Source organism: Xyrauchen texanus, chromosome 2 (genome assembly GCF_025860055.1).
Source record: "Xyrauchen texanus isolate HMW12.3.18 chromosome 2, RBS_HiC_50CHRs, whole genome shotgun sequence".
NCBI lineage: Eukaryota > Metazoa > Chordata > Actinopteri > Cypriniformes > Catostomidae > Xyrauchen > Xyrauchen texanus.
In genome coordinates, this window is record NC_068277.1 from 12,027,487 (window position 1) to 12,054,673 (window position 27,187).

Genomic DNA, 27,187 nt, shown 5'->3' on the forward strand with positions numbered 1-27,187 from the left:
CATGCCTGGTTAGGAATCAATATAAAGGGTCCAGATCTTTACAGAAAGGACAAAAGCTAATCCTTAGATCTAACTCCTAATCTGTAAGTCTTTTAAAAAAGCCCCATTTAGTGCTTTCATATTAGGTATCTCTGAAGACAATAGTGGTCTGAAAGAAAATCTGTCTAACCTGAAAGTAAAAACAGATGTTTTAAATTAACTGTTAGAAATGAGGATTATCACAAAGTAAAACAGCATCATCTTAGAAAAAAATCACGAGAAGTGCAGGACAAGGTTAAAAATGTCTCTATAGACAGACTGCATATTTTGCACATAGAAAAACTGTAATGCAAGGAATAATTAGACTAGTACAGAATTTAAAACCAAAAATGTGTTAAACAAAACCCAGGCTTGTGTTATACAACTATTGCTTTGATTTTGGTAACTAAGCAGGGTTTGTCCACACCCAACAGCAGTGAATCTATACTCCTGTGCGCTTCCAACAGGGACAACTTCATTTAAACCTGCATGCTTCATATCAATAATCTGTTTCAACAGGAACAGGTCATTCGCAAAAAGCTAGAACCTGTTCCACATTTGGTCTTAGCTCTGAAAACAGGGTCGATTTTTTCTAACACCACATACTGTCTCCAGATAAAGGACCCAACAATGCAGAGGGGGAAGAAAAAGGAAAAAAATAAATAATACTAATAATAATCATCAGACTGGAGCGTGCTTCTAACCGTGAGAGGCTGTTTTCCTAGGCCAACCTTACTGAAGAAATTCCAATAGGCTGAGGATGAGTGGTCATGTTAAAATTGGAATGCTGATTAAAAGCCTCAGAAAACAGTAAAATGCTGAATGAAACTGCTAAAAATAACAAAATGGGTGATAGATTTAATCTGGAAATAGTTCCTGGATATCGATTGTAAAAAGATTGTTGGATCAATTGATTGATGTGGCGACACTGGGCTATTGTTCTCAAACTCCAGACTAGAAAGGAGTCCTCCGCAGAAGCACCCTGAGAAGAGGCAGGGAGAGGGGGAGAGTGTAGATCAAGTGTAGGAAAGTGTGGAAAAACATCTCTAGAGAGAGACGCATTTAAAAATGTCCATGTTTGAAGGTTTTATCCAATAAAATCCTGGCAGAGCAACAAGGGAAAGTAAACATTTAGAGAGAAAGAGCCTGTCTTTTATGAAAAAAGATCCAAACAATCTATCCTCTGGGAGTTTAATAATTATTTATATATATATATATATATATATATATATATATATATATATATTTATTTTTGAGCAGACTTTTAAAAGCTTGTTACGATGCTATGGCTGTATCCCGTTATTATTCCTGGCCTTTCTTAAATAAACATCTATTCAAAGATTTGTAAGATATCTTTGCAGAAGTGATCATTGCAGAACATGATATTTCATCCACAGGAACACACAGACGATGCAGGCTTTGGTATGTGATTTACCAGATAAAGCTGCCCATGCAGATCATTGCAGATGCTTAGTATGACCTGGCACAAAAAAAAAAAAAAAAAACATGATAAAGTTCTTGGCTTAAAGAGTTAGTTAACCCAAAAAAAAAAATTAGGTCATAATTTACTCACCCTCAGTCAATCCAAACCAGTAAAACTTTATTTGTTCTGTAGACCCAAAATGAAATCTTTTGTGTTCCATGGAAGAAATAAGTCATTCAAGTTGGGTCATGGAACAAAATAAAGGATGATATGCAAACCTTTTTGGGTAACCATCCCTTTAAGACCAAAACTATGCAAAGAAAAGTGTAGAAGGGTGGAGCGGCAGGAGAAAACTTCCAATATGTGCAAAATCTCAAACAATCTGAGGCTATATTCTCTCTTGCTCTCCACACTCCCTCTTTTGCATCCTTTTCAACCGACTCTGACACATTGCTCCCATTGACAATCTCTTGCTTTTGTGTTTGCTGCTATAGCGGCTGCTACTTCCCGGCATTAGAGCGCCCCTCAATGGACAACTTGACCTCCTGAGGGATAAAGGAGGGCCGTGAGGGGCCAGAGGTGGCAACTGAGGCTAGATTCCCCTCCTCATTTTTGATGCTGTATCTTTGGAAGCCAGGGGCAGACCAGCGCCTCTGGGATGCCTCCATGGAAGAGACTCCAGCTCCGTGACCCTCAGTGTGCAAATAATAGTTGCTCTGGCTCCGAGTGTGCTCTACTGAAGTCCTGTTTGGTCTTGGGGGCACGTCGGCATGTCTCAAACCTCCAACCTGCATGGACTCCTCCTTGTCCCGGTCCCTCTCTCTGTAAATGCGGTCCATCTTTAGTTGGCTATGTGGCCGAGTGTTCTGGGGAGCAGGGGGGCCCATGGGCTGAGGTGGGGCCCCTGATGTGGAGTTGGCTTTGGTGGGAGTCCTGGCCTGCACTTGTTGATGTTGCTGTTGCGATGGTTTCTGCTGAGGCGCAGCTTGCTGTGCAAGTGTGACCGACACGCAAACATCGCCTACTTGAAGATGGTGGCAAGTGAGACCATACAGTTGGGCAGTCTGTTCAGGGCTACAAGACGACCAGCCCTGTCCGAAAACGAAAAACGGGTGTTCAGGGGGTACGTCTATAGTCACTTTGCTCTGTTGCTCCCCTACATTGAAATGCAGAGCCACTAAACCGGGCCGCTGTTGACTAGCGTGGATGTCCACTACCATGCTTGAGTCAATCTTCAGCCCACCGCTTACTTCAGCGCTGCGCACAAAGTCCTGAGTCTGCAGATCTTCCACACGCTTGAGCTCTCCGGTTGCCAGTTGGATTATGGCCCCCTTCATGAAGTGCGATGGGCCTGAGGGAGCAAGAATAGGAGCTTGAGGAGGACCTCCAGAGGCTGGGGCAAGAAGCTGTTGGGAGGGTTCCTGACATTGTTGAGTAGTCAGCTCCACCACTGCCCGCTCTGGGAGAGACACTGCTGCAGAAGCATCAACGGCTTTTGTATAAGTTGAAGGAGAAGCAACAAGGGCTGCGGCAGCCACATCATTTGATTGACTTGAGTAGTGCTGCTGCTGATGTTGTTGTTGTTGGTGGTGGTGGGGATGGTAGTCCAAGGGCACAAGAACAGGCTGCCCATTGGCCAAGATCACAGCATGGCCTGATTGAACTATCTGCTGGTGTTGAGTTCTGGATTCAGCAGGATGTAATGCGTATGCTGATCTGACTTCACCCTGAGATTCTCTACTCCTCTGAGAGCTCTGAGACAGATTCAGGGGATTGTGTGCTGCTTCCTTGCGACTCATCCCATGAACTGGAGAGGTCAGCCGTCCAACCACTTGCTGAACCTAAAAGGGAACCAAGTGTAAAGTGTTAAGCTAAATTAAATGTAATAAAAATTGAACAGTGACAAAGGCCCTGTTTACACCTGGTATTATTAAGCTTCCATGTTTGAAATGGGACAATGCTAAAGACAGAGTTCAAAATGTTTTGAGTTTGTCCACTTCAATCAAATTAAAAAACCATGTAACCACATTGTGCTTGTAGCTTGTAAACGCTTATGTTTTCGAATGGGTTTGAACTGTAGCGAAGCAACGCATGCTCACCAGTCAATCAACCAATGAGATAAAACAACAGTTTTAAACGTTACGAGAAGCTTCACAAGGAAGAAAAATACATATACAAGCTCAAGAGCTTTACAGAACTCCTTCAGTGTGCCTGATATCAATATGCAAGAACAAAGATGGGAAGCATGCATATCCAGATTTCAGTTAATACATGTACTTCAGTAAAATAACAGAATTTTGCTCAAAATTTCACATAAAATGTAAGCATAATTGGTAGAAATGGTGGAAGATGTTTTCATGCTTTTTTCTTTATTAAAACACAGAAGTAGTGAGCAAGGTATTCAGTCATAAAATCAGGTACACTCCCATTCAAATCCGAACAAAAGTGATGAACGCATATTATGACCAGATGTAAACTGTGATTAATCTCAACTGTCCGATCAGATCGCTCGAAATACATCTTAATACCAAGTGTAAACAGGGCCAAATAAGGGTGAGACGTTATTTTTTCCTGGTCAAGATGTTACAGCAGATTCTGCTGACTTAAATCAAAAGGCAATATCTGTTGCTCCTACGAAGTAGCAGTCTGACTGATAGTTACTTACTCCTCAACACACCCAAACTACAGCTAATAAAGGAAGGAAGTGTTGTAACTGATGCTGATTCGAAAACAATTAGACAAAATATTTTAAATTGCATTAAAAATGCATGAGAAGATTAGGCAAACCAGCAGGAGATGCTCTCAAATAGGGCTGGGCAATATGGCTACAAAAATTATATCTCTATATTTTTCAGCTGATTGACGGTATTAGATATACATCTCGATAACTATCTATTTAGGAACCATCACTTCATCCAAGCATCCATTGCAGCCAAGTAGATTAGATACTTTAAAGACATTGAATAAAAATCTATTTAAAAATAATGAAGGCAAGTTTCCCAAAGTTTCTCAAAATTAACACATGGGAGAATTATATTTTATCATTTTCATTGATATGCACTTATTTATTTATATACAATGATATACAGTAGCTTACTAATAAGTATTACTTACCTTCAAATACACTCAATGAACACTTTATTATGAACACCTGTACATCGCATGTACATTCATGCGATTATCTAATCCGCAAATATAGTGGCAGCAGTGCAATGCATACAATCACGCAGATATGGTCAGGAGCTTCAGTTAATGTTCACATCAACCATCAGAATGGGGGAACATTTTTAATCTCAGTGATTTCAGCCATGGCATGATTGTTGAAGACAAACAGGCTGGTTTGAGTGTTTCTGTGTTCTGCTGATCTCCTGGGATTTTCAGCAAAACATTTCAGTCTCTAGTTTACTCAGAATGGTTCCAAAAACAAAAAACATCCAGTGAGCGGCAGTTCTGTGGATGGAAACGCCTTGTTGATGAGTGGTCAACAGAGAGTGGCCAGACTCGTTCGAGCTGACAGGAAGGCTATGGTAACTCGGATAACAACTCTGTTTAATTGTAGTGAGCAGAATAGCATCTCAGAATGCACAAATGTCGAAACTTGAGGCAGATGGGCTACAACAGCAGAAGTCCAAGCCGGGCACTTTATTAGTAACAGTGTACTTTTACTGTCATTCTTTTCTTCCAAAATTAATGTGAACTGGTGTAAAAACACAAGCCCAAAAGCCCTGCCAAAAACGCATCCCCTGTTTATTCTGAAGTATACACAGTCCGTTTATCTGACTTTCATCAGCCTTTTGCAGTTTAATCATCACATATGACCATACTGTATATCCATTTTGATGTTATTTTGATTAATTGAGCGGCCAGGAAGGATCGTGAAATTAGTATACTGATGCTCTTTATGAAACGTAATGGCCAGATAAAAAGCGCATACAAATTCTAGCGATTTTCACAATATTGCTTAATTTTCTATCGTCAGCGAAATTATCCTGCTTATATCGTGAACATCTCTTAGATGCTTTCAAGTATGAAACAAGTCAAACCTCAAAATGTTCTTAATATTACATCTAGTCTGAGGACAAATCTGACTTTGTAAAACATTATTCTGAGTAGTAGGGGCAGACTTCAAGTACAGCTTATTGATTGGATGGTTGTATACTTTAGGTAATATTGGTCATGTCTCTGGAGTGTAAATCAAAACTATGATTTTGATATACCCCCAACATAATAATTTTAAGGTTAAAATATGTAAAAAAATAAAATACAAATAATTTCACCATTTGAACCCTTTTAGCTTTTTTGCAGTTTATTTCAATCGGCTTGAAGTGTGACAAATTAATTTAACAAGAACAAAATATTTAATGTAGTCTCCCAATTAGGGCCGTAGCTAGTGGGGAAAAAAAGTGTTAACGATTCTAGGGGCCCACAGGTCCAGGGGGCCCCACAACAAATTCAAAACTGTGATAGGAATGGGGCCGTGAGCAATAGAGAGTCAGGAGGCCCAGAATACCTTGCTACAGACATGCTCCCAATTAATATAGTCATTAAAACTGAATGTATATTAATTGTTTGTTAGATGTTTGGCAATTTGTTAGTTTCAGTCACCATCCACTTTCATTGCATCTTTTTTTTTTTCCCCATACAACGAAAGTGAATGGTAACTGAGGCTGTCATTCTGCTAAAAATGTCCTTTTGTGTTCCATGGAGGAACGTCACACTGGTTTGGAACAACATAACATGACAAGTGGATTATCCATCCAAGATGAAATTATGGCACAATACAGTAAACCATTTCTCTACCTCACCTCAAGATCTGTGTCCGGTGTGCTGCGCTGGCCAGGTGAGACTCTACCATCCTGTCTGCGTTCTTTATAGATTTTGTCTTGCTGGGGCTCCAGTGCAGCAACTCCCGCAGCCACCTGGAGCAGCCGTGAATTTCTGGCTGAAAATACTGCATCCTGATGGGGATCTCTGTCTCCTCCATTCACCTCCCTTTCCTGCTCCAGGGAGCTGCTGTGCATGTCTCTTTGAGGTTGGATGCCCCTCATGGCAGGATGGTAGAAAACGGGCACCCCCCTTTGGCTGAGCTCTGAAGCAGGCAGTATCCCTACAGTCCCAAGCTGCGATTGTGCTGCTGCTTGCTCAGAAGGAAGCACCAGAGGAACTCCACCAGGTGCTGCTATTTTGGTGTACACATGGCTTGAGACCTGCTGCTGTGGGGAGGATGAAACCACTCCTTCCTGAATGACTGATGGATATGGAACCAGGTGGGACACGGAGTGTGGCTGCGGAATGCCTGACTGATGTGATATCAAGGGACTTGGGACAAATCCAGGAGGCACAGCATAGGGGACTGCAGTCGCATATGGAGAACTGACAAACTGCAAGGAGGAATGGGGTATCTGAGTGTAGCCAAGTGTAGGATATGGAACACTTGCATGCTGTAACACTGGGGAGGGAACGGTGTAGGCAGGAGAAATGTGGCTAAGAACGGGGTGCAAGCTGGTGGGCGAGTAGGTGCCAGCGGGCAGAGTAACTTTATAAAGCATGCTATACTGATCCACAGTCAGCCCCACCAGACCTTCTGGACACTCGACTCCACTAAAATGCACACTAGGTTGAGCTCGCACCCACTCGCTACTACCTCCCCCACTCTGGGGTTCTCCACTCGTTCCAGAGCTTTGTGAAGACATGGCCTCATCTCCTCCACCACTCCCAATGGTACTGCCTCCTGCCCCGCTGCTGATGTTACTGCTGCTATAGTTGTTGGTGGTGGTGTTATTGTTGTTAACTGGGAGGTCCCGTTTCTTGGGAGGGAGGCACTCCTGGTTGCGCTCGTGGACTGGCTTCATGGTGATTCTGGCAGAAAATGTGCGTTGTTACTGAACAGAGTAAGGGACAAAGCCTGACAGCCGCAGAAATAGCACCTCTAAGAACCTCCTGCTGGCCTCTTCCATCACCTTACCTATATGCACACACACACAAAAAAAAGGGATGTCTAAGTGAGTTTACACTAATATCAATGATCAAAATACCAGAAAGCAATGCCAAACTGAAGTGCCCTGTTGCAAGCTTTGAAGCTAGTTGAACAAACTCAAATTAAGTTTCAGGTTGAGAAAACCAGATAGATCTGGTCTAGATTGGGTTCAGCGATCTCAAGAAGCTTGGTACAAAATTTCTCTGTCAACTCCGTGTTTGCTCCTGAGTTCATGGTTAACCTTGTGCACATGAATGAGTGGCGTTTGCAACAAACAGCCAATGGGTGAAGCTTGGAGAGAGTTGGCATGATTTACTTCTCGTGAGACATTCAGCGTGATTTATGTCTCCACTAAATATAATTATGAAAATATAAAGAATTTATACATTTACACAGCACAAAGAAACACCGCTGCTGTCATGAAAGTAAAAACTGAATGTTTGTTTTACCGGATATAGGTTCACAATAAGACACATGCTTATTAATTTTAAAAGCATAAAAATTTACATATTTATCTCAAATGTAAAACTTATATATTAATTTAAATTAAAAGCCTAATAAAATTGAATTAAGTGCAAGCAATGTCACTGTGTGATAGTCTACAATATCATTTTAAATGCGCAGTGACTCTTCACACAATACATTTGTCTTTAAAGTGTGAGAATCATCATACAAAATTCTGCAAGCAGTATTTTTTTTCCAAGGTATGTGAAATGCAAAAAAAAGCTACACATTTTAATGAGCTGCTCAAAAGATAAAAGGTTCCATGATCTCTCAAATAAATCATCTTCTAATATCTTAATATGTAGGCATAATATCTAAATCTAGATATTAGATAATTTAATATATACATTTCCCTGTGAAGCACATTTTTAATTTGGAGCGAGTGATACAGGGGGGTGCAACTTTATTGCGTAAGAGATGTCACTTTACTTAAAGCTGATTGGTAACGCATCAGTTTGCGATCTGTATCCCAACATACAGATCCGGAGCAGGTTAGCCATGTGGCGCAAGTTGCTATGGGGATGAACACTGGTAAAAACCGACCCACCTTCTAGGGCCTGAAAAACCAGAGTTTGCTCAAACTAATCTAAAACTTACCTGGTATCTACTGAAATCGGGTTCGTGCAACAGGCCTCAAAACAAAAGCACCATTGTCAACAGCATTAAAGGGATAGTTCACCATATATCAAAACTCAGTCGTCATTTATTCATCCTCATGTTGTTCCAAACCCATATGACTTTCTTCTGTGAAGCACAAAATGAGATGCTTGGCAGATTAGGGCTGGGTATCGATACAGATTTACTGATTCAATTTGATTCTGATTTTAAAGCTCTCGATTCGATTCAATTCCAATTTCAAATCGATATTGATTCATATGCCATGCCTGATAAGGATTAAATGTTTCTTTTTTGGGGGCCTGGGTAGCTCAAGAGACTACCTGACTTCAGTGATAATTAATTTTTTCACATCAATCTACACTCCATACCCCATAATGACAATGCAAAAACCAGATTTTTGATAACTTAATTGAAATATCACACTGACCTAAGTATTCAGACCCTTTGCTATGACACTTGAAATTGAGCTCAGGTGCATCCTACTACTTCTCTGGATAATCTTTGAGATTTTTCTACACTTTGATTGGAGTCCACCTGTGGCAAATTCAATTGATTGGACATGATTTGGAAAGGCACACACCTGTCTATTTAAGGTCTCACAGCTGAAAATGAAATCATTAAACTCTTAAACTGTGTAAAATTCAATACAAAATACACTGATGAAAGAATGTGGTTTAATGATACCTACATTTTAATAATGCGCTATACATAATGGGTTTAATGCAATACATATGGGGTTAGACTATCCAACATTTTGATAAAAATATTAAAAAGCGAGATGGCATGCTAACAACCAGACAGGTAATGTAAACAATTAAGTACAGAATGTGTGTTGTAAATTCAAAGTTCACTATATTTTCATTCAACACTAGTACAAATATGCAACAGAAAGTGATATATAAATTTTATTAAACAGCCAAGACATGCAATATACACTTAAAAAAGGGGTAAAGGTGGATGTTGTTTCAGTCAGCCACAGGTCTGTTTTTTCCCACACTTATTTACAGTAACAACAAGAGGCAGCTATATACCCGATTATATATCAGATTACCTTGGATGTAATGATTAAACACACTCTGTTGTTCTCTGAAGGCAGAGAAATTTGTTTATGCCAAAGGTTTGGAATAAAGGTTTTTGCTGCTTCGGAAGGAAATTGGTACTTCAATTCACCAAAGTGGCATTCAGCTGATCACAAAGTATAGTCAGGACATTACTGATGTAAAAATCAGCACCATCACTATTTGAAAAGTAATTTTTGATCAAATCTAGACAGACCCCATTTCCAGCAGCCATCACTCAAACACCTTATCCTTCAGTAATCATGCTAAGTTGGTACTATTACCTATACATTTGTCATTTATTTTTTTATTGCAGACTTGCAGTTAAAATGAGGTAGTTTGATTATTCGCTTCAGAATTAGCTTAATTGCCAAGTGTTATCACATACACACAGAATTTTTTTTTTGATAGGAGAATCAAGTGCACACAGAACATTACAGTGAGACACAGAATATAAAGCAAGGTAAGAGTATAACAAGACAAAAATAATAGCACATATAACATAATGGCACATGTACATGTGCAAGAGGTAATGTATGCGCAAGGTAGAGGTATGTACAGTTATTGAATTAAATATGTACATGATATGTATTTACATGATTGCACTATGGGGGAGTCCTGAGGCAGTTTAATTGTTCATGAGGAAAATGGCCTGAGGGTAAATACTGATCTTGTGCCTGGATGTCCAGGTGCTCAGTGCTCTGTAGCGCCGGCCAGAGGGCAACAGTTCAAAGGAGTGGGCAGGGTGAGTGGGGTCCAGAGTGATTCTACCTGCACGTTTCCTCACTCTGGAGACGAACAGGTCTTGGAAGATGGGCAGGGGGCACCAATAATCTTCTCAGCATCCCTGACTGCCTGTTGTAGTTTCCTTCTGTCTGATTTGGTGGCTGAACCAAACCAGACAGTTATAGATGTACACAGGACAGACTTGATGATGGCAGAGTAGAACTGTGTCAGCAGCTCCTGTGGCAGGTTGAACTTCATCATCTGGCGAAGGAGGTACAACCTCTGCTAAGCCTTCTTCACAATGGAATCTATGTGGGTGTCTCACTACAGGTCCTGAGAGATGGTAGAGCCCAGGAACCTGAATGACTCCACTGCTGCCACAGTGCTCTTCAGGATGGGGAGGAGGGAGTGCGGGTGTATTTCTCCTGAAGCCCACTATCATCTCCACTGTTTTGAGCATGTTCAGCTCAAAGTTGTTGTGACCGCACCAGACAGCCAGCTGATCAACCCCCTGTCTGTATGCAGACTTGTTACCATCGCAGATGAGGCAGATGACCGTGGAGTCATCTGCAAATTTCAGGAACTTGACAGTGGGGTCTTTTGCAGTGCAGTCATTCGTGTACAGGGAGAAGAGCAGTGGAGAGAGAAAGCATCCCTGAACACCAGGAGGTGTTGGTATGTGTATGTGCAGTGAAGATCAGAGTGGGAGAGATTTCTCTCTCTGGTGGGGCATGCAACGTGTTGTTTGGCAGTTCAAGGGTGAGGTTAGCCTTTTTAAAATCTCCCAAAATAATAATAAGTGAGTCCAGGTGTTGTTACTCCGTGTCTTTGATGTTATCAGCCACCTGTTGCAATACTAATTTCACGCACGCTTGTGGCGAATGAATGAGGAAAACTCCCACGGTGAATAAAAAAGGCTTACAGTTGATGAAGAGAGCTTCTAAATTAGGGCAGCACATCATCTTCAACACTGTTACATCTATACACCAACTTTCAATGATGTAAAAGCATGTTCCTCCGCCTCTCATTTTCCCCAATGATTCCGTAACATGATCTGCTCTGAACACCCGGAAGCCTGGCTGATGAAATGCGCTGTCCAGGATGGCTTAATTCAGCCAGGTTTCCATGAAGCACAGAGCAGTGGAGTTAGAAAAGTCCTAATTTCTCAAGCAGTATTCAACAACAAGAATATTGAGACCTGAATTTCACAACCTTAATTTGTTTAGGTGAATTCACACAAAATATTTTAAAATATAAAATTTTTGGATAACATTAAATTACACACTATTTTCAAGAACATGAATTCTGAGGCTTTTTCAAATTCAAGATCTGGTGATATAATTCTGACACCATACCAGTCAAACATCTCTGAAAATGGCTGTCCACCGACAACCAACCTGATAGAGCTTGAGGATCTGCAGAGAAGAATGGCAGAAAATCCCCAAATCCATGTGTGAAACGTTTGTTGCATCATACCAAAGACTTGAGGCTGTAATCGCTGCCAAAGGTACTTCAACGAAGTTATATATCTGAATACTTATGTCAATGGGATATTTCAGTTTTTCTTTTTAATACATTTGCAAAGTTATCAAAAATATTTTTTTTGCTTTGTCATTATGGGGTATGGAGTGTAGATTGACATGAAAACATTAAAAATGTAAAGCATTTTAGTTTAAGGCTGCAACAAACAAAATATGAAAAAAAAAAAAAAATATTAAGGGGTGTGAATACTTTCTGAATGGACTGTATGTATGTATGTATGCATGTATGTATATATATATATATATATATATATATATATATATATATATATATATATATATATATATAGCTAAATATATACATTTTTAGTCATATAGCACTAAATTTGGTTTACAGGGTTGCACAGGGTAAAAGATCGATCCATGGCTTTTAGGGCTGTAACTAACGATTAGTTTGATAATCGACTACTCTAATGATTATGAGACCATTTATATAAATATTCAGGCGATTACTGCAACAATTAATAGATAGCTCTTAACTGACTATTCAGCTTATGCCTCGATTTAAAAGGTTGTATTAAAAGTGCTTCCTAACAATAAAGAGGACAAAATCATGTTTTAAAAATTTCACTAAATGATATTCACTGAATATCTTGGATATTCTGGATCTTTAATTATTTATATAATACTTGGAAGTTTAATTCATAAAAATAAAAAAAAACACAAAAAATCCTGTTATAAAGTGTTTTTGTCTTTTTTTCCATTTAAAATGTTCAAAAAATCCTTAAAACACAATACATTTAAATGAGCATTTTAAATCAAATAACTAATCATTCGACAACTCAAATTTTTGTAAAAAAAAAATTTGTTGACATTGTCGATATGTCGACTAATCGTTTCAGCCCTTTTGCTTTTCCTCAGCTTTTGAGAATCGCTACCGAATCGACCAAAAAAAAATTATCTATTTTTCCCCAGCCTCAAGGTAGAAGAACTTGCCACAATTTCAGTACATTAATGTTTTTATGCAAATGAAAATTAATAGTGACTAGGGCTGCACAATTAATATAAAAAATATTCTATATGACAATTACAGCTGTCACAATTATATAATAGTGAAAAGTGTTAATTACAGCATTCCATTTAGGTGTACTCCCATTTAGGGTTGTGTGATATACCGGTAGACATGATAAACCAGTAGAAATATGACAACCAGTATACATAATCGCGGTTATGCAAAATCACCACCGTGTGGCAAGAAATGTGAACCTCTTCCTAATCAAGTAACACGTATGCAGTTCTGTTGGACTGAGTGAATTGAAGAAACACGTTTTTTTTCAGCCACCCAAACAAAATTTCGGCCGCCAAAACAAATACAATTACAATTTATCTTGCGTTCTAAATGTACTTTTCATCTGACAGGCACAGGATTGTTGCGCGCGCTATTTCTGGAGAGTTTAAAGTGAGATCACTCATGCTACTCAATCCGTTTTTTCTTGATATTTCGGCACAACTCACAAAACTTGTGTGACCCATTTTAATTCTACTGCAAAGTGCTATGGGGAAGTCAATGGCAAGACAGCCTGACATTGTAAAACCTCATTCACACTGGGATCCGATCCCAGGATATCAGTGGGATCAATGCCAGGGAGCCTTCTGTGTGAACGCAAGCCAGTGCCGGAATGCCCAAATATTTTATCCTGGGATCAGACCCTTGTAACATTGCCAGGATAAATCCCAGGGACGTGTCTGTGTAAACAAATGCAGAGCTGATAGTTGTGAAGGGTGTGTCTCATAATGATGACGTATTTATCATGCGAAGGAGACATTTTTGTGCAGAATAGAGATTCAACAGTTTCACGGTGTACCACGGTTTAAAAAAACACACTTCTATCATAAAACGTTGCCATTTTTTTAAAATTCACAGCAGTGATTGAGTCAGGATTTTTTCAAGTTTTTTTATATTTCCATCGGCTACATTTACAGCTTCACCAACCTGACCTGATAAAATAAATTAACTTTTCATTCAGTGAAGCACACATAATTTCAGAACTTGAACTTTATTTCTTCCTAATATATGGTGCTTATGAAGTCTGTGATGTACAGTAGGAATTTTTTGGGTATTTAAAAATTTTAAAAATAAACTCTAGGTATTTAGCCAAATGATGGTTACCTAGTCTGTAAATTGTGATGAAAAAAAACAATCACCGTGAACAAAATTCTGCAGAATTTGCAAAGATGAATGCAAGTGAAAATACGGTAGGTATAGGCTAAATAATTATAGAACTCTTACATAAAAAACACAACCAGATACAGTACACTTTTACCAGTTTTGTAATGACTCGATAGAGCTTTTTAGGTAGACCAACTCGCCACAGTGCTTGCAACCTTCTGACAGGTTGTTCATACATTTATTTTCTTTACCCTAAAAGGGCAAGAACAGAATGATACTGAAAATGTAATTATTGCCATTTTCCAAAACATTAGGTTTCAAATAATACATTTATGTATTTCTCCCAAATATAGCTTCTTTTTCTTTTTTTCAATTTTAAAGCTTGAAGAAATCATGATGATTTTCAATGCTTTTTGCAAAAAAGAAAAGCACCAACAAATAAATGGCAAATGAATAGCCTAATCACTTCGATTTAAATAAATGCTAATGTCTGAAGAAAAAAAGCATAGTTTTACCTTGTTGGTGTAAGCTAGTTTGCTTTATTTTTAGGAAGGTAGACCCGCTTAGAATCAAAATAAATTACAAACGTAATTACTAAATCAAATGCACAACTTAACTTTTGAAGGACAGTATCAGTGAAATTTTTTCTATTATTTAATATTAATAATATTGCAATGCACCTAGATACTGTGCATTTTACATGTACTTTCACTTTCAATCTTTATTGTTCTTGGGAGGCATTTCAGTTGGTAGACAGCAGCCAATATCACAAAAATAATTAACATTGAATAAAACAAAAATTATCTTACGAGCTATTTATAAAATTAGGCCTAACTGCCTAAGTAGGCCTTATTCATGCAAATCTCATATACAGTGACCAGAGAGCTAAATGATGATTAAATTAACCATCAGTTTAGTTTTAATTTATGCAATTTATTCGTTTACAAAAGAATGAAATCAGTAAACTTAAAAAGCTGTACATGAGACATCACACTGTAAAGTGGCTTTATGGGATTTTCCCGGGATGTGTATGTATGCGAGCACAGATTATGGGACCGCTAAAACAATGTGTCACATGCCAACAGTTACTATATGTGTCATGCAGGGTTTTTTCCAATTACACATCACCCTAAATAAAATTCAGTTCGAATGATGTTAGATACAAACTGGCCATGTTTGTCTTTAGAATGATTACTTAAATCATCAAGAGCCTAAAGAACTGTTTTTTTTTTATTGTTTACTTATGGATTATTTCCTTTGTTGGATTGCTTTCAAAAGATGTTGAGTGTCTTGAGGAAAGTTTAAAATAATAAAAAAATAATAATCAACAACATCAGACTGAAATGTGGCATAATGTGAAATTTAGCAATATGGAAAGAGTAATTTAAAACCAAATAGACTTTAGTTATTTGAACTATATTGTCAATTTCAAAATAAAGAGAAAATTATATAATAGGAAGTACATTTACATGTACTTTTACATTTATTCATTAGCTGATGCTTATATTCAAAGCGACTTAAAAAATAAGGAAGGATATAACATAAGTAGTAGTTTTCATTTATAAAGTATTTAATTCACTGACTGGATTATTAAAATACAGGCATTAAAATCAGGTTATTTAATACAAAGTTTTATAGATTTACTTGAAAATTAAACTATACCGTGATATTTATCATTATCATGATATAAAATTATTCATATTGTGATTTGTCATCTCGCCCACCCCTACTCCCGCTGCATGCATTCTGTTTTAGATGGATTATTGCATCACTCCGAACATCTACTGATCAGGAAACGTTAAGTCGTGGCATCCACTCATGCTAATTCTTCCTGCATTGCATGCCACATGTTTACTATAGCTTCTTCCTTCAACATGTGAGAAATGTATGGCATTAGTCAGGCTGAAAGAGAAGGTTAATGAGTTAGAGGCACGCATTCAAATGCTAGTGGAGGTCAGTGAGAAACAGAAGCCGGTAGATACAGGTTCAGATGCGGGTAGTACAGCGAGCAACACACACACTTTGGTTCCGGCTTTAGAGCCCCTGCAGCAGGGTATTTGGGTGACGTCTCGGCAGCATACTCGCTCAGCAAAGCGACACCACTCTCCCAACGGTTTCCAATCAATTCTCCCCACTCAGTATCATGTTGAAACAGCCTTAGAAATAGGTGAATATTGCAGAATAGGTTCTATTGTAAGGAAAGTGGAAATGGAGACTTCAGCCACTACTGTTAAATGCATTTTGGGGACTCGAGCGTTTGATATCAGATCAAATTTAGTGTCGGCTAATGCGAAGCACATATTTTCTAAAATTGTTATTCATGTCGGCACTAACAATGTCTGGTTTCGCCAGTCAGAGATGACTAAAAATAATGTTAAAGAGATGTGTGAACTTGCAAAAACTAAGTCAGAAAATGTAATATGCTCTGGCCCCCTCCCTGTTTGTCATGGTGATGAGGTTTATAGTAGATCAGTGTAACTGAATGGCTGGATGTCTGAGTGGTGTCCGGAGAATATCATAGGATTTATAGACAATTGGAAACGTTTTTAGGGTAGACCTGAGCAACTAAAGAGTGACAGACTCCATACCTCCAGGGAAGGTGCCATTCTCCTCTCTAGTAATTTGGCTCATAGTCTTAAGAGTAGGGGTGCACAGATCAATTGGCAACCAATAGATTTATTGGCCGATATTTATCTTAGATCCTTGATCATCTTAAAGCCTAGATTTAAGGCTGATTTTTTTGCAGCATGCAGGGAATCCCACATACACTGCAACTCTAATGAATGAGCACTTGCTCTGCCCTTGATGCATGACTTGGAGGGTGAGATGTTGGCAGTTCTAAGCATTCGCAAATTTAAACTTTCAGACATGATGTACTTCAATTGAATATGCCGATATTTTTTTTTAAATGTGTAAGAATTACACGTGTATGAATATTAAGTTGCCCATTTTCGTGTCATTACGGTAGTTAATCTGACTCGCTTCACTGTGAGCAGGAAGAGGATAAAAGGTTGCTAACGGGTGTAAAAACGAATTAAACAACAAATAAGCATGCAAATTAGGGATGCACTGAAATTCCGGCCACCGAAAATGGAATTTTCGGCTCAAAAATATGAGCCGAAAATATATACCTCCCTGCCCCTCAGTGCTCAGATTGCACTCTTGATTGATCTAACCGTTATCACGGTGCTACCCAGAAAGGCTGATAATGTCAGCGGTATGGAAATACTTCAACGTTTCTGACAAGGCCATAAAATTTGCGATCTGCAGTGCTTGTTCAGCAGAAATTTCTTATGTTGCAAAGTCTACTTGAACAAAAGGGAGTCTTAGCTGCGTACATAACAGATTAAGATCTGCTGGCAACTTTGAAAGCACATCAGTGGATGTTAATGGAAAATATTGTGTCTCTACTCCATTCAAACAGTTAACCAAGGAAATAAGCTCAGCTAATGCGTCTGTTGCTGAAGTTATTCCATTGATCAGCACAGAAGTGTCTGCTCTGAAAAGAGGCAGAAACACACCATGGCGAAAAAACAGTAAAAACAAAAAATGTTGGACGAGATTCTACAGAAAAGCCTTCCCGATCCACAGCAGTGCCACAACTAGCACAGCTACACCACAACTGGAGACTTATCTAGCTGAACTACCCATTCCCAGAAGCGACAAACCCCTTGGCTACTGGTGAATGACCATTGCTTGCGCGGATTGCACGCAGGTATTTATCAGCCCTAAGCACCAGAACACAGAGAGAGAGACTATTCAGTGCAGCATCTCATGTTCTTGATGAGAAGAGGAACTGTCTCTCCTGCCAGAAAGCTGAGCATCTTTGTCCTTGAAGAGAAACCTGCCACTTTTACTTAAATAGAAAGCAGTCCAATTTGCTATGTGAATAGCAAATCAGGGTGGGAAATTAGCACCCGCCACCAGCCAATGGCGGGTACTTTTTCAAAGTGGCGCATGACTTTGCCTTGTATACCAGCCACAGTGGCGGGTAGATTGTAAAACATATTTTTATTGGTTACTACTTAAAACATTCCTTGTAACGGATTGGACAGCTTTTGTCAAAGAATGCTGTTGCTAAGTAACAATAATGCACTTTTGTCGAGTAACTAATTTGATTGGTTTTCAGTGACACATATAGCTGAGCTGAGGTAGGCCTACATACAGTACAGACGAAAGGAAAATTAAAAAAATGTGGCGACATATACCCGGTGTTAAGAGGCCTGCCGCGGAGTCAGCAGTAGCTGTACAAACTGTTGAGAGCGAAGTAAATAAAAAGAGAAGGTACTTTTCCAACAAGTGGCGCATTGATGACGAAGGGAAAACGAGGGAATGGTTAGCCTACCTTCCCATCGAACAGTCCATGCACTGTACTTACTGTCGAACCTATGCGTCATCCAAAAATGCAAACAATTCGTTCATTAGAGGAACAACTAACCTTAAAATAGAGTCAATAAAAGAGCACGAGTCATCCAAGTCTCATATCAAGTGCACTGCCATACAGCTGACGAAGACGGGACCCCAGGAGCAAAGTGTGGCAATAAAGGCTATCTGCTCTATGCAATCCGCGCAGTTGGACCGAATGAGAATTCTATTCAGAAACGTCTATGCGATCGGCAAAAAGGGTAGACCTTTTCGGGACTACGTTTGGATGTGCAAGTAAGTAGCGTTATATTACTAACTTGAAGTTGTGTGTTTTGTGATGGCTAGATAGCTATCGTTTTTTTAGTTTAGCGATAGTTTTAGCAGCCGCGAGTATAGGAGCCGATAGCCTACCGTGGGTGCTCCGGAGCTCGATTGCGTGTCAGTTAAACTTTTCATCTCCAACCCTATCTGTATTTGCTTTATTATCGAGCTTTCATGGAAAGAGGAGCCAAGAAGAGCCAACTTGAAGATGAGAAGGAGACATCTGAAGATGATGATGACTCTGAAGAAGACTAAAGTGACTTTTTTCACATCACTTTTTATTGATTATGTATTAATTTTGTATTAATAATAAAAAAAAAAAAGAATTGAAGCAATTCAAAATATGCTAGTGCACTTTCTTTTATACATTTGAATTCCGGAAAAAGTGGCTAGTAAAAAATATAAGTGGCTGGTAAAATTGGGCATCCACCAGCCACTGTGACTGATGGGCAAAAGTTAATTTCCCACCCTGTAGCAAATACATTAAAATTTGTGTAGCCGTGCAAAACTTTGTTCTTCACTTGAGGCTGCATCTGTTTTTTATAGATTTAGGTTGGTTTTAGTTCTATTACTGCTATTTTGCACTGTTGTTTTGCACAATAATTTTCACTTAAAGTGCATCCTGAATTTTCGGTTTCGGCCCAGAGTTTTCATTTCGGTGCATCACTAATGCAAATATTAATCGATGCATCTTGTCCTTCAATATCTTTTTCTTTTCACATTCTACTAAATGTATTTTTTACTCTCTATTTTTTCCCTTTCAGCTTTTTATTTAACAGAGGTTTTAAATATCAGAATGAGTCACATTACATAAACTGGCCTTTTACATTCAGTATGAGCTGTGAACAAAACAAGGAACGTCCACAAGATTAAATAAATGGTTCTATAGTTTAAAAGAGTATCTCAGTTTTTCAGTTTGTTTCTTTAGAACTTTGTAAACGATCTCTTAAAAGCACAGAAAAAAAATATTAATTGAAAACATCAACATCTCCTGAACCGCTGCCTCGTCATTATTTTCTTCTGTGTTTGTGAAAGAATTTCAGGATCTAAGTTTCATTCGGGAAAACAAATGGTCATATGTTTGATACAGCTGGTCTGCAAACAGTCATGTTTGTGCACTTTAATTTAGTGTATGCACTTAACTCGCGTCTTTGTTTCCACATCTGTCTTTGGCGCAGATGACTGCTCAGCTGTGATTTAAACTGAACTCCAAATCAATTCTGATTCTTTTGAGAATCGATTCAGAATCATTTGTGTATGAATTACGATGCATCACTGAAACTATTTTTTCCAACAGCTCTAGCATCAATGTTAAATAATACATCTTTTGATTTAAAAAATGTATTAGTATATGTTGTAACTAACATTAAGTTAATTAGTTCATGTTAATTACAGTAATGTTGTTAAATAATGTTAGCCAATGGAACCTTTTTGTAAAGTGTTACCGTAATTTTACTGTGTGGGTCATAACATAACTTTATTTTTTAAATCGGTATCGCCCAATCTTAATGTTAAAAAATCTGAGATCGATATTGGCCTCAAATTTCCTGATCGGCGCACCACTACTTAATAGTGGGAGTATTTGTCTAACTGGGGCCCAGGTCAGGAAGGAGACAAACTCTGCTATCTGCATTGAGACGTTTATTCGATTTTTTTTTTAGATAAACATCTAAACATTAGATCTCTTTCAACAAAAGCACTAATTGTAAATTAAATTATTACAGATCATAGTTTGAATGCACACTGTTTGACTGAAGCCTGTTTTAAACCAGATGAATATATTAGTTTAAATGAATCTACTCTCCCAGGTTATTGTTTTAAACATAAGCCTTGTCTGACGGGTCGAGGAGGTGGTGTTGCTACAATTTAGTTCAATTTAACAACAGTGAAGTTGTTGGTGTTACTCAGAGGACAGAATTTAATTTTAAGTTTTCAACTAATAATGCTTAATGTGACACCGTCAGATATAAATAAAAAAAATCTCTGTTGTCTTTTGCCCTTGCTACAGTATATAGATCACCCGGGCCGTATTCTGATTTCCTGAATTAGATTTTGTGAATTTCATTTTCTTTCAGATCTAGTAGTTACTGTATATAGAGATTTAACTGTTGGTGACTTCGACATTCACATAGATAATGAAAATTACATATTGGGATTAGCATTTATCGATATTCTCAACTCTTGCAGTCAGACAAATTGTGACAGGACCAACTGATCGCCATAATCATACGCAAGATTTAGTTCCATCATATGGAGTTTGTTAATACTATAGAAGTTTTACCACAGAGTGGTAATCTCAGATCATTACTTTGTCTCTTGTTTGTTGCAATCAGCTAATGTCACTCAATCTACACTACGCTATTGTTCAGGTAGAACTATTCTTTCGACCACTAAAGATAGCTTCACTAATAATCTTCCAGATTTGTCTCACATACTCAGTAAGCCGAAAAGTCTAGTAGAACTTAAAGGGGTCATGACATGAGAAACCAAATTTGCCTTGATCTTTTGGTATATAAGAGGTCTTTGTATCATTAAAACGTCCTGCAAGTTTAATATTTTAAGACGTCCTCCCCATTCTAAACAAATCATTTATTTAATCAAGCTCAAAAGACAGCTCGTTCTGGATTCATGGTTAGAAGTGACGTGTCGGTTAGAAGTGACGTAACAGCGTTTGCATATGACCGCCTCCAGCACAAGACAACTACGCTCATTTCGTATCGCCGTGCGCCTCACAAGTGTTCAGTCGATGGACAGCGAGCTCTGACAGAGACTACTTGTGCACAGGAAAATTACGATGCCACACAGATGTGCTGTTCCTGGCTGTGGTCAAACAAAACCTCTGAATAAGCTGCCGAAAGATCCAGACGTCAGGGAAAAATGGATGCAGTTTATTTTTTTGAGGACGTCCCAGTCATGGCAGTGTTAACTTAAGCGTTTGTTCTGTACATTTTAAGGATGACTGTTTTGAGAACAAATCTCAATATGATGCTGGCTTTGCCAGAAAACTGTTGCTCAAAGATAAGTCCGTGCCGACTATTCTGGGAACAACGACGACGCAAACTGTAAGTAATCTATTTTAAACTTTAAACTACTTTTTAAAGCGCAATTTCATTCATTATGAATAATCACAGTGTTTTTACTTAGTTTACTTGCATATTGTTCTGGCTGGAGGCGTCAATAATTGATACATAGGCACTGACGTTAGCCAATCATAACAGTGGGCGTTAACACTGAAGTCTTAAATGGAAAACGCCCCCAAAACAGACTGTTTGAATCAGAGGATGAGAAACAGGGTGGGAAAAGGTCATAAATCACTAGATTTTAAAAGTTTTTCTTAAAAAAAATATATTAATACTATAATTGCACCTAAGGGAACATAATAATACAATAAACAAAACCATGTCATGACCCCTTTAATGTAATAACAGTAGTAGGCTTCTCTAGCACTCTTGATATTGTTGCCCCCCTTCTATTAAAGTAAAAAGACCCACAACATGGTACAATTATCACACTCATGCGCTCAAGAGAGCAGCTTGGAAAATGGAGCGCAAGTGAAAAAACACAAAATTAGAGGTATTTTGCGGTGCATGGAAGGATAGTGTCTGTAGCACTAAACGCTGCCAGGTCAGCATATTTTTGCAAACTCAGAGAAAATAACCAAAACAATCCTAGGTGTTTATTCAGTACTGTGGCTAAATTGGTTAGGAATAAGGGATGGGCATTTTGGTCATTTTGTCTACTCGACTAATTAAAGTACTTGTCGAGTACTCAAGGGGCAATTACATGTTCATAACTGTATATAATAACATGTCTAACATGCATTGTGTCTTTTTGTTCCAATGTATCGTCTATTCATTATTATAGGCTGTTCTAAAATAGTATGTTAAAAAATGTAGGCCTACAATCAAAATATAATGCATCATATTTTGTCATTATGTGAATTTTCGTTGCCCAACTCTGAAAGAGTGTCCACAACGCGCGTCTGTCTGCTCTTCCTTCAGGTTATCGTAGTAATCTGTAAAAGTGCGCACCAGTTTTTTTTAGTGGTTGTCTTAACAGGAGATGCAATTTCCTTAAACTAAATTCTGACAAAACAGAGGTACTAATTATTGGACTAAAAACATCTAAAAATAAGCCGCTAAAATATAATTTGACTCTCGATGGATGTACTGTTACATCGTCTTCTACAGCGAAGAACTTAGGGGTTATATTTGATACCAATCTGTCCTTTGAATATCACATTTCCAATGCTTGTAGAACAGCATTCGTCCACCTCAGAAACATTGCTAAGTTAAGACACATGCTCTGTTGCTGATGCCAAAAAACTGATTCATGCGTTCGTGACCTCAAGATTAGATTATTGAAATGCATTACTGGGAGGATGTCCAGCAAGATCAATAAATAAAATTCAGTTGGTTCAAATTGCAGCAGCAAGAGTGCTGACGAGAATCAAGAAATATGATCATATTAGCCCAATTTTATCATCGTTCCATTGGCTACATGTTAAATTTCATATTCATTTTAAAATTCTGTTATATACATACAAAGCTTTGAATGGTCTAGCTTCACAGTAATTAAGTGACCTTCTACCACACTATATTCCATCACGTTAATTATGGTCTCAAAATTTTGGCCTGTTAATAGTTCCTAGAATATCAAAATACACAAAAGGAGGTAGATCCTTTTCTTATTTGGCTACACACCTATGGAATAGTCTCCCTAACACTGTTCGAGATGCAGACACACTCACTCAGTTTAAGTCTAGACTAAAGACTCATCTATTTAGCCAGGCATACACCTAACTTATCCATCAACTTACAATTAGGCCGTTTTAGATAACATTTCTCAGAAGCATTTCTCATAATCTATAATTCTGCATAAATGTAATGGTATCTACGCTAATATTATTCTATTTGTTTCCCTGTGTCATATTGATTTATATCCCAAGGTTGCCAGAGCCAGCCAGATCCAGCTTGGTTCCCGCTTGTGTCGGACTCCACTACTACATGTCGCTGAGAGACGACGACAAACCACAGCCGGTACTAACCAGACAGACTTTAGAGGATGAACTGATGCCAACTCCAACTGTAAGACATTGGATATTTCATATGCCACTGCCTGAACGTTAGACTGGAAGGACAACACTGAACCTCACCAAAATGACCTGCCTGTTGAACTGTGATGCATCACCTTTGTTTATTGATGGACTACACTCTTGAAATGGAATATAAAGACTATCCATTAACTGCCAACAAAAGCCTTAATCAGCCAACTAACAAAGGACAATGCATCTATGTGAACTTCTGCAGTTAATCCAGGATGGACTTCAAAGAAATTAGTCATTAATCTTACAGTTTATACAAACTCTTTGCTTAAACACTGGCCCTTAACACTTACTTAGTTTACAACTTTTAAACCATGACTTGCACTGCACACAAATAACTAATAGGCCTACTGGCATTATATTCATGCTGTTTAGCCAGTAGGGAAGTGAGTCTGGTTTCTCCCAAGGTTATTATTCTCCATTAACCAACATCTTATGGAGTTTTGTGTTCCATGCCACAGTTGCCTTCAGTTTGCTCACTGGGGTTCTAAATAAAAATTTTATTCATCTATTTAATTATTTATTTTTATACACAATTTACAATTACACAATTATGACTATTAGACTTTATAGATATTACAGTTTAATTTTCAGTTAAAGCATGAGTTTCTGTAAAGCTGCTTTAAAACTTTGTGTCTTGTGAAAAGCACTATATACAAAAGAAATGACATGACTTGACTCCCACTGAGCCAAAATGTTCTATTTTTTGGGCCATTGTGTGCATGAATGCAAGGGCAAATCTGATACATATACATTTGTCAAAAGGCATTTTATTAATGTTCACTATCTAAATTATACTGTGTACAATTTACTCAATGTGAATAACACTTTTTGTTTTTCATGCAATTAAAATATTAAAGCAATTCATGAACACAGTTCTCACATTGTTTTGATGCATAGCCTACATAAAGAATATGGAATGCAACTGCTCCACACAAAGTATTTAAATGTAAATTCTATTAATCGAAATGAATAACTGCAATTACAATATCCAAGGAAATATGATTTTCATCATAATTATGCAGCCCTAATGGTAACCGATGCTCAACATCTTTCCACAAAAGAAAATCTTATGAGTTTGGAACAACACGAGGGTAGGTAAACGATGACAGCACTTTCATTTCTGGGTGAACTATATCTTTAAACCTTACAAGTCCAATTAAAAGGAAATTATTGCTTTTAATAAATAACACTCCCTTAGTAACCCTGTATTTAAATTCACAAGAAGCAGAGCATCTGATAATTAAAATCATTCAAAATGTGATTATATTCATATTTAAACAGGATATTGCTGACACTTCATCATACAGAAACTAAATCAACATTATTATGACTATATATCATCAAAAGCTTGAAATAAATATTCACATTATCATATTTAATTTCATCCCACACAGTATACATCTCACAATAAAACCTTAACCAGCTACAGTCATATAATAGTTACAGTAATTAGATCAAGAATATAAAAACATTTCAAAACACATCTCTCCCAGACTTCTTAATCAACTGTATTGTTTTGGCCCATGATGATTCATAGACAGCAGATTTAATAAATGAAGATAAAATGCACAATAAAGTCCAGAAATAGTAAAACCCTGAGCCATTACACTGATTCATATCTTCCTGTATCTTGTGGGCCACACATAAATTTCAGTGAGCTTGCCAAGTAAACAAATGTTAAGATCTTGATCAGGAACAAACTACATTGACCATCTTCTAAATATAGAATAGCTTTATTTTAATAGCAAATAAAACAAAAACAAGCAACTAAGGCACTAGTGAAAACGACAAACTTTCCATAAAAGGGAAACTACGCCCCCATCCTGCAACTTTTAGACTAAAGCTTATTTAAAGAAAAGCAGAAATAATGTCATCACTGTTAGGGAAAACTTAAAGTAGAGATGCTACTAACTTAAAGCTGAAGTGACTTTTCAGTGATGAAGTACTTTCTTCTATCAATGCTTAATATGCAGAGACAACTACAAGTAAGCCATACATAGGTTAATTTTCTCAAAAATTGTAAACACGGTCTGTGGTGCTATAAAAATTCCTGTTTGTTTTGAGCGACCCACCACAACAATGTTGGACTATCGGACTGTTTAAACAACAGCAGACAAGGGACATATTCAGAAAACATTGTTTATTTTTGCAATTCGGTTCAGTGCCGCTACTGTCGCAGAAATAACATACTTCATCTTTAACTTAATTTTCCAGTAGCGTGTCAGTAACAATTTGTTTTTAAGTAGTGGTGTATTGCGACAAATGGTAAATTTTTTCAACGCAGTGAAAGAAATATATATAGATATTTGCTTAAACGGTTCATGTAAATAAACCCGATAAAATAATCAATTTGCATTATCACTTAAATAAAGCATTGGGAAATCCAATTCCTATTAGTGAATCGGTTCGTTCAAATTGTTTTTGTAAATGAACCAGTTCAAATAAGCGTTTTATGGGGTTTTCGAGCCCAGTCACTTCTTTTTTTGAAGTGAAATTATTATAAAATATATATAAATGTATGCTCATGTTAAAAAAAAAAAAAAAAGCATAAATTGCATTTAGTATAAAATTATGTTGTATTTATGTTCAATTTAACATTGACATACTAATTGAGACTGTGGCATTGTTTTTGTGCCAGATAAATACTGTTCTTATTGTAGAAATATTACATATAATCTGATTGCTTATTTTTATTTAAAAAATATATAATTCATGAAGAATTTCTTTAATAGCTTAAATGTAGTTAGCAGGTTGTAGTGTAACTAATACATGTCTTAAAGAGTAACTTGTCTGTAGTTTTGCTACTTTAAGTTATGAATAGTTTGTAGCCCAACACTGAATATCATCTAACACTAACAAAAAAAAAAAAAAAAAAAAAAAAAAATATATATATATATATATATATAGATATATATATATATATATATATACATATATATATATATATATATATATATATAAAGCTCTGTGGTGTCAACAATTAGTGTGAGCAATGGCATTTCGGTTCTCTGAATAGTGCCACAAGAGAAACATCTGAAGTACCTTCTAAACCTTTTAACTTCATTAGCCTGACACGTAGTACAGGATATATAATACTGCACAAGTATGAAACTCTTCCATGCATTCGTTTAACTTCATTAAAACAGACTTTTGTAGTAAATGTAAGTTGAAGACTAGATAGTTAAGTTAAAACAGGAGTAAATCAAAGGCCGCTAACGGGCTAATCGCCCTTCCCACATTCTCAAACAGCAACTTATTTACCCGCACTGCGACGAAAACACTCACCTCCGCATATCATTGTGTAAGCGACGTGCACAAATTCAGACTCTCGATGGAGTTCGTGTAATAAATCAATGGTGAAATGAGAGATGATGATGATGGTATCTGCCCATTCCAGAGGCCAGCAAACTGAAGCCCAG

The 27,187-nt window shown here is 37.6% G+C and overlaps 1 protein-coding gene across 1 annotated transcript; it reads right to left on the reverse strand.

The window, feature by feature from the left end:
* Positions 1-1,344: 1,344 nt before the first annotated feature.
* Positions 1,345-27,187, reverse strand: LOC127662413 (ataxin-1-like). The gene is made up of 3 exons (XM_052153573.1): positions 27,054-27,187; positions 6,247-7,406; positions 1,345-3,282 (listed from the first exon to the last, which is right to left on the reverse strand). The coding sequence occupies exons 2-3, from the start codon at positions 7,291-7,293 to the stop codon at positions 1,942-1,944; spliced, it is 2,388 nt and encodes a 795-aa protein (XP_052009533.1). The 5' UTR covers positions 7,294-7,406; positions 27,054-27,187; the 3' UTR covers positions 1,345-1,941.